General features: G+C 38.2%; 1 protein-coding gene across 4 annotated transcripts in view; it reads right to left on the reverse strand.

The window, feature by feature from the left end:
• HSPBAP1 (HSPB1 associated protein 1) overlaps nt 1-15,483 on the reverse strand; it is a 73,032-nt gene that overhangs the window by 30,497 nt on the left and 27,052 nt on the right. For all 4 annotated transcript variants that reach the window (XR_005024441.2, XM_036883488.2, XM_036883490.2 and 1 more), the window contains exon 3: nt 6,018-6,199. Coding sequence is in view for 3 of the 4 variants with exons in the window: in XM_036883488.2 (XP_036739383.2) it covers nt 6,018-6,199 (182 nt within the window). In the remaining variant the exon portion in view is untranslated. The remainder of the gene's footprint in view (nt 1-6,017; nt 6,200-15,483) is intronic.

A 15,483-nucleotide genomic window follows, 5' to 3' on the forward strand; every position in this document is an offset into this window, starting at 1 on the left:
CGGTTAATTTGAGCCTGTCCGTTATGTTGAAAATTGCCTCATTCTATTTATTCTCCATGCATAGACTATAACTATATGAAAACTGATTACACATATGTGACTCCATAGTAAACTTACAATAGAATAAAAAAAATATATACACTAATTTTGTTGTTGGTCAAAAAACAAAAATGTTAACTTTAAAAACATGTAATTAACTATAACTACTATGTAAAGTATTATATAGTATTATAAGGATAGTATTATAATACATAGTGTTATAAAGGATAAATATTTCAATTTAAATTTCAAACAGCCCCTTAAATGGACATTATATATTAGCAAGTACTTAAGGCTCTTTTCTCAGGAAAATCACCTTTGGTAACATAAACAGAAAGAAGATAGCAGCACTCTATGCAGATAGACTTGGATAAAACATCCAAATTCTTACATTCCAATTTGTCTCATCAGAAAGCATCACTGGCTATCAAACCCTTTTAATCATTACTATACCACATGGCTCAATTTCAACATACAGTCATAACCATGTTATGAAGTCCAAGATAGGCTAGAGCCAATCTTTCACGGATTGCATTTTGAGACTGTGTCCAGATGAGTCAACAGGTGTCCTGACTCTCAGAAGCCAATCTTAATGACAACATAAAATGGAATCTACATGGGAAGCATTCTTGAGGCAAAATCCCTTTTGCTATATGTCAATTATGAATAGCTTCAACTATGATTATACTTATCGATAATTACAAAAGGTAACACCTGTCATTCTTACCTAGCGAGTCAGAGATAAAGAAATTTTATGTGATACTGTCACAAATCCCCTACCTTCCTTGGGAAGTAGAGAACAAACAAAATGTTCCAAATAAATGCTTCACTTAGTCAATGATATAATGTATAACCAAAAAGTTATGAGACTAATTTCATTTTCCATACTTGAAAGTCAGGTAAGTATTAAAGTCATAAGTTTTGGTCATCTTTAAGGTTATAGGATATTTTCCAATGATATTAGTTTATTTATCGGTATATATAAATACATATTTATCAGTGGGTAGATTTTTTGTGGAAGGAAAGGGTTAACAGATGGACACTTTAAGTAGAAGCTGTAAGTAAAAACTTTCTAGTACAAGGCTTAAGAGAGCTAAGAATTTCTTATCCAGATTGACAAATGCTACGATTAATTAACTAGAAGCCACAGGAAATTGGACAAGGGTGAAGCTAGGGGTTTAAGTTAAAACATTCTCTGGAGGGCCCAAAAAACCAAATAAGTGTCAAAACAAGAAATGGTAAGACTAGGAAAAAAATACACTTATGTACTCATTCAAATACGCATTATGTATTCAGCACTGCTGAATGTTAGCAGTTTTGGGGGAAAAAGATTACACAACAGAGTCCTAAAGAGCCTACAATATTGTGAGGAATAAGACACAAGCATTCTGTGTCACGCACCATTTAAGTAACAATCCAAATGAAACATTCAGAAATGAAGACAAGGGGCAGATGTCTGTCGATACAAGTGGTTGAGAAGACTTCAGAGCCCACAGCAGGGTCATAAGTAGTAGGATTTTCATAGACAGAGATGAAGAAGAGCACGAGCCAAGGTAAGCTGGAGAGAACTCAGTGGCCCAGCACTCAGCAAGAAGATTAGACAGGAACTTAGGCGAAGGTTGCATCGGTCATATTGAGGAATGTCTTAAATGTCATCCTTACACAATTTTAAATCAGGAAATGTTTATGAGCATGATTAACATATTTCAATATTTAATCTCTAGCATGGCTTGAAATGTATTTTCATAAGAGACCATTTTAGAACTAATTAGAGGAGTAAGAACTGGAGAAATGAAGAGTAATTTCAGAAGTGATGTATGTAGATCAGAGGTTCTCAAAGTGGTTCATAGATCCCTTGGGAGTCCCTGAGACCCTTTCAGGGGATATGTGAGGTTGAAATTATTTTCATAACACTACCAAGATGTCATATGCCTATGGCACTATGTTGACATTTGCCCTGATGGCACAAAAACATTGGTGAGTTAAAACTGCTGGTGTCAAAGCAATGGAACCAAAGTGTACTAGTAGCAATGTATTTTTTTAAAAACAGCTTTACTGAGGTGTAACTGACATGTAATAAACAGCACATATTAAAGTATACAATTTAATGAATTTTTACACACATACACCTTTGAGAAACTATCACTACAATCAAGAGGATCATACCCTGTGACCTTTTGTAACCCATCTCTCTGTATCCCCTCATTCTTGGACAACCACTGCGCTATTTTCTGTCAATATGAATCTGTTGCAAGTTCTACATTTTATATAAATGAACTCATAGAGTAAGTACTCCTTTTTCATGCCAACACTAACCAAAGGCAAACTAAACAAAGCAGACTTCAGACAAAGTAGATATCAGAACAAAGAACACAGAGAGGATCATTTCATCATGATAAAAGATCAATCCATTAAGAGGATATGATAATCCTACATGTGTATGAAACTAATAATAGTTTCAAAATACATGAAACAAGAACTGGCCAACCAAAACCAAAAATGAAACAAACACACAATGATAATGGGGAAATTTCAATACCTCTCCCTATAGAATGGGTAGAACAACAGTACAGAAAATCAGTGGATACAGGAGACTTGAATAATCAACTTGACTTAACTGACATTTATAAAACCCAACAGCAGCAGAACATACCTTATTTTTTTTTTAATTTTTATTAAGGTATGACTGATATACACTCTTATGAAGGTTTCATGTGAAAAAACAATGTGGTTACTACATTTACCCATACTATTAAGTCCCCACCCATACCCCAGTGCAGTCACTGTCCATCAGTGCGGCAAGATGCCACTGATTCATTATGTGCCTTCTCTGTGCTACACTGTTCTCCCCCATGACCCCCCCACACCACGTGTACTAAACATAATACCCCTCAATCCCCTTCTCCCTCCCTCCCCACGCACCCTCCCCCACCCCTCCCCTTTGGTAACCACTAGTCCATTCTTGGGTTCTGTGATTCTGCTGCCACTTTGTTCCTTTGGTTTTGCTTCGTTGTTATACTCCACAAATGACGGAAATCATTTGGCATTTGTCTTTCTCCGCCTGGCTAGAACATACCTTATTTTCAAGTGCACTGGAACACTGATCAAGACTGAGCATAAAACAATAAATTTAAGAGGTCTGAAATCATACAACGTATGTTCTCCAACCACAACAAATTAAATAAAAAATCAGTAACAGATAGCTGGAAAAATCCTCAAACATTTGGAAACTAAACATTATACTTGTAAATAATCCATAAGTCAAAGAATAAATCACAAGGGAAATAAGAATATTTTGAATGGGATGAAAATAACTCTGGAAATTTGTACCTTGAAACACACAAACTTGAAAGTTTCCTAATATTTAACAAGACTTTTCTGATGAGAATGGTGATATTAATGAATGTCACTCTTTTATAGTGATGTATACGGAAGCGTGTCAACATTTGTAAGATCTATGTAAATGATGAATGAAAGGCATTACAAAAGATCCATTCCAAACAAGACAGGCCAATGAATTTTATTGTAAGGGTACAAAGAATTCATTGATTATGGCTTCAGAGTCTGTACTGTAATGAACAAACTTTTAAGAAACTACCCTGGTCACTTTGGTGGAGTATTAATTATCTAAAAAGTCTGCTAAAATACTCAGCTCTTTTTCAGCTATGTATGTATGTGAGGCAAGACAGTCGTCATGTATTTCAAACAAATTGTAAGACTGAATGAAACAGCAGATAGGAGAACCCAGCTGTCTTAATTAAGCTAGTCACTGAAGAGACAAGACTGTAAAACAATGCTACTGCTCTCATAACATTAAAAAAAATTTTTAGTATCTTTTCATAAAAATGCCATTTATGTTCACGTATAAATTTGTTTTAAATGAATTATTATTATAACTTACCAGTTATAACATTTAACTACCATCATTTTATGACAGAAAGAGGAAAGCTTGAAAGAGTAAGTAACAAGACTCAGGACTGAGTGAATGAGAGGGGTAAAATAAACCAGCACCGTAGGTACTTATGATGTAAGAAGACTTGGTGCTCAGAAAACTCTGAGATAAAAATTGGTACACTCTTAGTGGGCTTGGTTTTTCACAGCAGATTTGCCTATTTAATCCAGAGTATTAATAACCACATTGTGAGGTGACAGAAAACTAAAAAGACCAGATTTTGGAAGGGCTCAATTAGAATTCCAGCACGTTATACCAAATGGCTGCCTTTCATCTCCACACTGAACAAACAGGACTCATGTCTGCCCACTGTTGCCATGCCTGGGCTAAGACACAACTGATGAGGTCAGATTAGATTCATCCATAGCAGAAGTGAGCCTACAGAACTGAATGCATTCAGACCCTCTGTAGGCATACAGTGCAGTAGTTAAAGGTTGGAGGGCAGACAGCTTTTTAGGGGGTTACTCTTTTCTTGTATAATTTCAGAAAAGATTTACTTAACCTCTTCATGCCTCATTTTTCTTCAAATAGGGATAATTGCTATATCATAGGGTTACTGTGAGGATTATAAATGTAAAGCGTTTAGAAAAGCACCAAGTATAAGTAAGTACTTGATAAATATTACTATTACACAATGCTTTTCACCTGAAATTTGGGAGTAAAGAAATACTAGTCTAATCTACAGAGGAGGTAGGGCTGTAAGAAATATAATAAAATACTCTAAAATTTACCTATGATACTAAAAGTTCTAGGATTAAAGATACATAAAGTGATCAGAACTAATGTTATAAGAAAAAAGAAAATTACCTCAAGGTTATCATTTAAAAATGAGTAAACAGTAAATTTGGTTATAGACCTTGGATTCAGAAAGTATCTATATTTTCAAAGCCAAGGCCTATCTTTCATGGTTATGAGAACAATATATCCTCAACTAACAATTATGGGGCAAGTGACATATTTTTCCTTTTTTTATAAAAAGCAAAATTTAAGTAAAAATTGAAAAAATTTAACAAAGGAAATCTACAAAGTTTTGATATTTGTATTATAACTATGTAAACATCAGTGTTTATAACTTGACTCAAAGTGAAAAAGAAAAATCCAGGCTGAGTGGAAAACTACTCAGGACACCAAGGACTATCAGCCTATGTGAGTGCAGAGTCCAGAGATCCGGGACAGTGCTGACAGCAGAAGGAGAGGAGTGAGGGTGGGCTGCCTGCAGAGATGTGAAATACTTTTCTCCACAAAGGATTAGGGGCAGGATACAGGACTCTGGAGCCTTGACTTAACTTGTGGATAAGGCATTCATCCAAACAGCTTCCTAGGACTACTCCCACTCCTGCCCCATGCCTAAGACACACACAGAAACCGGAACAGGGAGTCTGCAAAGCCACCCCACAAAATAAACTGGCAGCATGAGGTAGAAAAACCTTAAAAGAAAAGAGGACATGGTAGTCTGCAAACTCTGCTGTCAGTTATGTCAACACATAGTAAAGAACTCCCACATTTTTATTTCTGCAAGAACTCCCACTGCAGGAGTTGTAGGATCAAACACCAGAGCCCAGTACTCTCTGCCTCAGGACACCTGCACAAATGCACCCCAAAGCAGAGAGATGGCAGCAGCACCCTGAAATGCTTCGAGGATTCTAGGAATGCACCTTTCTATCTCCATCTGCCTCAGTCAGAACAAGAATTTATATGTAACTCAGGAGGAAATGAAGTCTTATACACAATCTACGCTTCTAATAAACTCCAAACTAGCTTAGATGCTATTTACAAGCAAAGGAGAGAATGTGTGCAAGTCTGGTGAGTAGGAAAATAGTGAGAAGGCTGCTCACCTGTCAGTCAAACATTACAATTCTCTTGAGCAAATCTTTTGGCTTGAGTGGGTATAAATACTCAAGACTCATGGTGATTGCTTTTGAGAGGAAGAGACAGTGAAGGAAAAAGGTATCAGGAAGATTCTAATCTGTGATTTTTTTCTCAAGAACAAATTATTACCATGATTAAAAGGAATGTACTCACTTACCTGGAAAATATCTGTCTTGTCTCCAAATAGACTGACAAAATATTTATAGTCAGCGTAAGCCCAGAATTTGGAATGATCATAATCTCTAAATTGTCCTGAAATACTAGACTGGTCACAGTTCCAGGTCAGAAACTCTTGAAGTGTAGCTTCTATGTAACTGCATGTAGTTTCAAACTGAGGAACTGCAATGCAAGAGAAACCAACTGTAAATCTGGGGAGAGGAAATCCCGAGGCAAAATACCTCTAAAAACCGAAATCAGTCAAAGGGAGAAATAAAGTTTAAAATCCGTTTATTGCTCACAAACCCCTCCAGAAATCCTGCCTTACAATTTACTCATTCCCCCTCTTCTGACCTATCTAATAACATACAACAGGAACAGCAATAAAATGTTGATAATCCTCAAGCCAGAGGATTCAGCCTATGCAGATTAAGCAAATGTACTTCACAGCACAATCTCTCACTAAGCACAAAATGTTTCTACACTTGTTTACACATTCCTAACAACTATGCTAGATTGCTCACAAAACTTTTACCAAACATTAGACAAAGTCAAACTTCTCTTTAAGCATTTTTTTCTTGACAACAGCAACACAATCGTGATAATTCTCAGGCCAGAGGATTCAGCTAGGTTCAAAGTCCCACGCAGATTAAGTCCAAAGCTCCTCCATTCCAGGCATCATGCAGCAGCTGCAGCCAGGAGGCACATCCAGGACACAAAGACTGTAGAAGCAAATAACTGGGATTTTCTGTTATTCCAGGACTACACAGGAGACCAGCCTCCAGACCTTTTCCCCAAGGTGCCAGAAGAGCCAGCCATCACTGATCCATGTGTTGAAATGTCCAAGGCCATGACCATTTTATTTCTAATTGCTGCACCCATCCTTGCAAGGCATGTCCAATAAAGTGGGTGCCTTGACTGCTCTCAAAACGAATTTTTAATGTTAAATGATAGTTAAGATATTTTGGTTGAAATTATTTTCATTTGTGCGACCAGCCATAGGTTGCAAAGAGATGCTCTAGGCCCCTCTTGATGGTTTGCTGATCTGCACAATATGCAGGGCACTCCTGCTGGGCTAGGCTGACTTCTTCAAAGGTGAAAGGCAAACCCCACTGACGGGCCATGTTGTCTTTTGCCCTGAATGCAACAAACGCTGGTGTAGCCATTGGGCCACATCAGAGGCAGGCTTTCCTTCTAGCCAGCACACCTGAGCCAATGTGTCTGCTTCATCATTCCCTGGGGATGCCAAAGGCAAGTGGCCAGTCACATGATATATGGTAGGTGTCAGTGCCACACCACTCCATGGCCTTTGCGTCCAGTCTCGCACCCACCCCGCGACGGGATAGGAGGTTATTATCTTGGTCGGAGCTGTTCCAGCGATGGGCTCCGTAGCCAGCAAGGCGTGGTACATAGCAGCCAGTTGCTTCTCTATCAAAGTGACCTGGACCTCTGCTCCTTTCCATAGTTGTGATCAGGCTCTCCGGCTGGCAGCAGGAGCAGCAGCAGTGGCAGAAGCAGTAGCCTTAGGCTTGGGCCATGGGCAGGGGTTGGCATGGCCAGCAGCGGTGGTGGCGCCTTCACGACCACACGAGTGTAGACACACTTCCCTCGGCATGAGCACCACTTTTTCCCATCATTTCTAGGGGCGGCCCTCCCAAAGGTCGCACCCATTATGACAGATTTCAGGTTCAGAGGAATCCTGTAGACTACTGCCAGATTTAAGACCTGGGAGAGGAAATACCGGGGCAAAATACCTCTAAAAACTGAAATCAGTCAAAGGGAGAAATAAAGTTTAAAATCTGTTTATTGCTCACAAACTGCAGTCTGGGCCGTTTCTCTCTTTCCTACTCCAGCAGAAGCTGAAAAGCAGCCCTTCCCACTTCTACAGATAAGCCCTCTGTTGCCCAGGTAATTACCCATTGATATGGAGCTGAACTTCTCTCCACCCCTGAGGAGTGATGCAAATGCACTAAAGCCATACTTCTTTCCACCACTGAACACCTACTGATAAGCAGATGTACTGAAGCCAGGCAAGATATTCTGGAAATGTTACAATTTTACCCACACCAACTTGAAATGTATACTGAAGTTTCCAAATGCTGTTGTTGTTTTAAATGAAAATAATTTCAACCAAACCAAAATATCTTAACTATCATTTAACATTAAAAATTAATTTTGTGCTTGCTACATAATTAGAATGATAATACTTACAAAACACAACACTCACAATACTCATGATTAAACATAAAACAGTTTTCACTTTAAGACTGCAGATTTTGCTTCCTATATAGCCTGATTCAGTAATCCAGTGGAAGGCTTTAGATGAGCAATTCTCCAACGCGTTTTCAGGGGTCTGTAAGTTCAAACCATTGTCATTGAAAGACCATGACACTATTTGCCTTTTTCACTCATTCTCTCTCAAGTGCACAGTGGAATTTTTCATAGGCTACATGACATGAGTTAATGCTCACAATGATGTATGTTAACTATTCTGACATATAGTGGAATAGCTTATGTTCTTGTATTTTAAAGTGTCTTGATTTAATTTCTAATATGGTAGTATCACTAGATATAACCCACACTGACAAAAGCTCATGGGGGTACTCAATAATTGTCAAGTGTAATGGGACCCTGAAAACAGAAAGTTTGAGAACCACTTCTGCAGATACAAAAAAAGGCTACAAAAAAATCCCTTTGGAAACGCTCTGACTTTATATGGCACATATATCATACACAGCTCTTGAGAATCATTAAGTAGACAATGGTAATTTAAAGTCTGTTCATTTATTCATTAACTCATTTCAGAATCATTTATTAGGTACCCAATTTGTAACTTGCCCTGTGCTCAGGCTTGTGGGAACATAAAAGAAACAGGTAACAATCTTGAGTTTAGGGTATATTTAGACAAAGATAAAACTTTAATTAAAATAATAGGAAATTTGAGGCATCATATAATCAAATGCAAAATTTTGTGCCATAGACACATAGGAAAAGGCAAAAACCACCAGAAATGAGGATTCATCTACATGTAGTTTCAAACTGAGAACAAATGAGAGAAGTCTGTTGTCTTTCCACAGTGGTTTATTACTGTAGGATGATGTGAGTAAAACTGTAATATTTCCAGAATATCTCGCCTGGCTTTAGTGCATCTGCATATCAACAGGCATTCCTAGGGGATCGAGAGCAGTTCATCTCCGTATCAATGGTAATTAACTGGGTGGTGGAGGGCTTATCTAAACCTGAGAGGCTGGGGGAGGTCTCGCTTGCTTCTGCCAGAGCAGGAAAGAGAAGTAGCCCCAGATCGCAGTTTGCAAGCAATAAACGGGTTTTAAATTTATTTCTCCTTTTGACTGATTTTGGTTTTAGAGGTATTTTGCCCCGGGACTTTCTCTCTGTGGAATTACAGATGACTTACTTAAACAAAAATTATTCTCTAAAGACTAATGAAATGAGGCAGGGTTTTTGCATTTGGTGGAGTGTTTTAAATGTATACTAGGAAGTTAACATTCAAGGAACCTGATTATGATCTCCCTTGCAAAGCATGAAATCCTTTCAAGAGGGGATGTAGACCTACCACATGTAAATCAGTTAACAGAATGCTTAACACATAGAAGATGCCCAGTATAAAAATCATTACTCTTATTCTTCATTCATATATTTATCTGGAGCCCATTAAAAATTGACTGAATTAGCAGTGGCAAAGGGAAGGTATTCAAACTCTTCTTTCAACAGCTTTTATCTTTTCCCTCCTTTGATGCCTGAACTGCTTAGGATTATCTCAATCATTTTCCCCCCCTCCTCTATTTTTCCTAAAACCTCAGGATGGCAGAGAAATAAGGAGAGGGGATGTGTCAAAGTCATCTTAATGCATGCACTTCATCAATTTGTCCTGATTTTGAGGAGCAAGAAACTTATTACTAGGGTACATTTATCTAAAAGATAAAAACTCTGCATATTAAGACTTGAATTTGTTAATTTTTAAGAAATTTTTAGAGCACTCAGGCACATAGCAACCCATCAATATTGCACCTCTCAGGGGGGAAAATCCTGGGGCAAAATACCTTTGAAACTGAAATCAGTAAAAGGGAGAAATAAAGTGGGAGAAACCCATTTATTTCTTATAAGCAGTTGTCCACTTCTGCTCTCCTGGGTCTCTCGGGACTGGCTGCAGAAGAAGCCCCACCCAACCCCTCTGGTCCAGATAAGCCCTAGCTTGCCCTGTAATTCCTATTGATATGGAGATGGATACTCTCTACCCCTTGGAAACACCTATTGCTATGGAGATGCACTAAGGCCAGACGAGAGATTCTGAAAATACTGCAATTTTACTCACAAATATATATAAGCTCTTCAAATTATCAACATCATCATCATCAGAAATTTACCATAACAACGTAGGAATACATAGTGTTTTTTTAACAAACAAAAACCCCCATGGGCAAAGAAAGCTGCATGGTGCTGGGAAATAGGAGTCAGTTCTAAATCAGTTCAGCATGTTCCAATGTAAGCCTGAAGACATTACACCATCTTGTGAGTTTTTACAGGACAGAACTCAATCCAACTGATCCAACTGAATATTAAAGCTAGTACTTGAGCTACTTGTCCCTGGGGTAGACTGAGCAGGACTCTCAGTTAAGGCCACTTTTCACAGGCAAACCTCAGCCTCATTGGGGACTTTGTTTTCTGTCACAGTAAGTTCCATACTTTAAAAGATGAAAACTTAAAAACGTAAAAATTATATTTGAGAACTGTTTACTGTCAGGATAAGATGAATGGAAATGATAGGCATTTTCATTTACACAGTAATTTCAATATGTAATCTTTCACTCCCTCCTGGTAGTAGGGGCACCAAAGCTACTGTTTTCATTCTGTTATCAAGGCAGTTTCTTTCTGGGTGGTACAGCTGTTTTTCCTAGTTTATTATGTAATGGAATGACTCCTTTGTAACTTCAGTGCTATTATTCTTGCACACTGAAGTAGCCGAGGCAGCTGCCACTTTCATCCCACTTAACTGTCAAAGTGTTCAGTAAGAAAAAGCTCACCTGAATTCAGGACTTGGAAATAGTGTATGAACTGAGTTTGCTTTTGCCTTCAACTCTCCTAAAAGGGAGTCCTAAAATAATTTTTTGCACAGCAAGGAATCAAATACTTCTCCATTTTGTTAGACTTCATCATTTTACAAGCAGGGAACACTGCATGGAATGTGAGTACTGAGTAGGACTTTGGATCATCGCCCACCCCCATCTACAAGTGTCATTAGTACAATTGCTTGGCAAATGACTGCTAGCTGAGGTATTGCCTCTGCACACACATGCTGGCAAATGAATTTGATCCAAAATGGTTTCAAAGGGCTATATGATGAACACCAAAAAAAGTCGGTGAACACCAAAATAAATATAGAATGGATAAAGAATAAAATGTAAAAAATAAATCATTAACCTATTAGAAGAAAATATTTAAGTATTTGTCTATTTTCAAGACACAGAAGGAATTTTAAATAAATAATAATAATGTTAATGAAGTATTATTTGATTTTACTATATAAAAATGTGAAGAAAACTCAGAAGGCAAACAGTGAACTGGGAAACATTAATAACAAATTAATAACAAATACAGTATTATGTTTTTATTGATGTATAATTGACATACAATATTATATATCGGTTTTGGGACAGGGACCGTGGGTATAGTCAGAGTAGGGTGAGGGCTTCTGGAAAAAGCAGGACAAGGTATTTGCAGTCAGAGCAATGTAACTACATGCAAGGAAACCCCCAACTAAACTCTGTATTAAACGTTAAGCTCTAGAGTCATTCTTCAGTGAGATCAGTTAATATTTCCCAGATAAAGAAGAGTAGCACATGTTTTTATTATGCTAATCATTTGTGATCATGTGTAAGATTCACTTTAGCATGCTGAAGGCCCAGGCCTATGTGCTTGTCTTTCCTCCTTCAGACCTGATGAGGTGATTTACAAACTGGTCAACTAATTTAGGATGCAGGCCCAGCCATAAACAACATAATAAAAGGTAAGAAGGATTCCACCTTAAAGATAAGATTGCATTTTAACACCCAAGTAGTTAAGAAGATTCTTAACTTACTCTTTAGCAAACAGACAATAACTCAGCCCACCTTGGGGGTTGGGCAGGTGGCCCTGTTTGATATGCTCCCAGACCAAGACACCGGGATCCCAGCGAGAAATCAGAGCAGGAAATTCTTTATGTTAGGGAATTCTAAATATTCAGGGACCACTTAGCAAGTCCACACCCCTAAGCCTTTTTTCACATTCCCTATAATCCTCGACTGCCTATAAAACCCCTAGACAACGCACCACTAGGGACTCTCTTGTGCCCCGCTGGCGTGAGCCAGGAGCTCTGTCCTCTCACTGTATCTCTCAATAAAAGCCTCTCCCTGGCTCTCCTACCTTGGGTGTTTGCTAAATTCATTCCTCAACTTCGCAAACAAGAGCCCTGCATCAGTTTCAAGTATACAACACAGCGGCTCTATATTTACACATATTATTAAATCCCCATCCCGACTAGTGCAGTTACTACCCTTCAACATAGAAAAATGTTACAGAACCATTGGCTATATTCTCCATGCTGCACGTCCATGACTGTGACCTACTTACACTGTGATTGAGATTTCTGTGCTCCTTTATTCCCCCTCAACCTCCCCAACTCACTCCCCATGGTAACCACCAGTTATTTCTTAGTGTCTATAAGTCTTACTGTTATTTTGTTCATTTTCTTTTGTTTTGTTTTTAGGTTCTACAAATAAATGCAATCATACAATTTGTCTTTCCCCACCTGGCTTATTCCACTGAGCATGATACCCTCTAGGTCCATCTGTCTTGTCAAACGGCAGGATTTCTTTCTTCTTTATGGCTGAAATAATATTCCATTGTGAATATGTACCACAGCTTCTTTAACCACTTACATATCGATGGACACTTTGGTTGCTTCCATATCTTGGCTATTGTAAATATTATGGCAATAAACACATATAAACATGAATATATCTTCTCAAATTCTTCTAGGAATTTCTTCAGGCAAATGATGTGTGAGCTAATATCTGAAGTAATTTTTTCATGAAAATTCCTAGAAGTGAAGTTACTGGGTTATAAGGTGTTTCTATTTTTAGTTTTCTGAGGAACATCCATACTGCTTTTCCACAGCTCTGAATGCTGCACCAAATGACATTCCCACCAACAGTGTAGGAGGGTTCCCTTTTCTCCACTTCCTTACCAACACTTGTTATTTCTTGTCTTTTGGATAGTGGCCATTCTGACTGGTGTGTGGTGATACCTCACTGTGGCAAATGGCAGATGCATTTCTCTGATGATCAGTGAAGTGGAGCATCTTTTCGTGTGCCTGTTGACCATCTGTATTTCTTCTTCAGAGAAATGTCCATTCAGGTCCTCTGCCCATTTTTTAACTGGCTCATTTGTTTTTTTTGGTGTTGAGGCATATGAGTTCTTTATATATTTTAGATGTTAATCCCTTATTGTATAAATCATTTATGAATATATTCTCCCATACTGCAAATACAGTATTCTTAATAAAAGGAATATATATTTTTTAAAAACCCAAACCTGAAACCCCAATAAGGAATAGCCAAAGAACAATTACCAGAAAAAATACATATTACTAATAAACACAAACACATGTTCAACATCACCAACAATCAAAGAAATGTTACTTAAAATCATGATACCATTTTTCACCTATCAGGAAGATTTTTTTTAGAAAAGATAAATCTCAGTTTGGGCAAAGGAGTGGCAAAATCACCACCTGTCTGCCAATCGCTTGGCTGCACTTATCAAAAGCCTTTCATTCTTTCATTTCACAAATATCTGACTGTCCATTAGGTACTCAGTGCATGATGGTCCTAGCCCTCACTAAGGTGACCTTCTTGAGGGGAAGAAAGACTTCAAATAGTTAATTACTTACACAATGCACCACATGATTATAACTGTACTGTCAGAAGAAATAAAAGGTGTTCTGAAATAATGTAATAGCTGCATCGGATTTGGGGGTGGAGGAAGGAGATGTGGTCAGGAAAGACTTCCATGTGAAAATGAGGTGTGAGCTAACATCTGAAGGAAGAAAAGAGATTAAGTAGGTAAAGCTGGGATAGGAGATGGGAAAAGAGATGAATGGCTAGACTGAATAAGCAAAGGCCCTTAAGTAAGAAGCAATTCTGTATATACAAAAACTGAAAAAAATTCTGTTTGGCCTGACCTCAGGAAGAGAGAGAAGCTGACGAGGCAAACAGAGCTTTCCATACCACAGCAAACATCTTGATCTTCAGCTTAAGGGTAATGGGAGGCCACTTGAGGATTTAAGCAGAAACAATATGAGATTTAGTTTTTTAAAACTGTCTCTGCTTCAGTATGAAGAATGGCCTAGGTAGGAAGGGCAGAGGGTACAAAGGGACTAGGGACAAGACTACTGCAATTATAGAGGTGACAGAGAGCAGGGTGACCTTGACTAGAGGATGGCCAAGGAGAAAGAAAGAAGCAGGTGGATTACAGATATTTAAGATGTAAGTCATATCACCAGACACCACTTACAGAGGCAATCAGAATGACTCAGGAGTTTCTGGGTAAGAAGCTTCACGGATAATGCTGCTAATGATAATGTTTATACCCTGTGACCGAGCCATTCTCCAGAAGTCTGTCCCAGGGAAATAATCAGAAACTTGGACAAGGTTTGTTTTCAAAGATGTTCACTGCAGCTTTATTTAAAACTTCTGAGCAATCTAAATAATCAAGAGAATTTTAAAAATCAGTTATGATAATACCATACTGTGGGTAAAATTGCAGTATTTCCAGAATCTCTCTCCTAGTCTTAGCCCATCTCCATATCAATTTTACCCATACTGTGGGTAAAACTGCAGTATTTCCAGAATCTCTCTCCTAGTCTTAGTCCATCTCCATATCAATAGGTATTTAAAAGGGGTAGAGAGAAGCTGTTCTCTCCTTAGTTCACTTCCATATCAATAGGTGTCTACAAGAGGGGAGAAGTGAGCACCCCCTGCCACTGGAAGAAATGGGTGATTGAGAGCAATAGCTAGAGAGAAAGGTGAATGGAGCCAGGCATCCTCTGAGGAAATAAATGGGTTTCTCCCACTTTATTCTTCCCATTGACTGATTTCGGCTTCACCGGTTACACTAGTTTATTTGCCCTGGGCTGGGAACATGCTTTCCCCCAGAGCTACACACACAATGGAATACAAGGTACCCATTTAAAAGCTGCATTTAATGTCAAGAGAAGCTGCTCAGAATATGTTAAATAAAAAAATTCAGGTTGTCATAAAAAGAAATCTTGCCATTTGCAACAACATGGACGTACCTAGAAGGTAATATGGTCAGTGAAATAAGCCAGGTGGAGAAAGACAAATACCATACAATTTCACTTATTTGTGGAATATAAAAACAAAGCAAAACAGAAGGAACAAAACAGCAAC

Source organism: Manis pentadactyla, chromosome 1 (genome assembly GCF_030020395.1).
Source record: "Manis pentadactyla isolate mManPen7 chromosome 1, mManPen7.hap1, whole genome shotgun sequence".
Lineage (NCBI taxonomy): Eukaryota > Metazoa > Chordata > Mammalia > Pholidota > Manidae > Manis > Manis pentadactyla.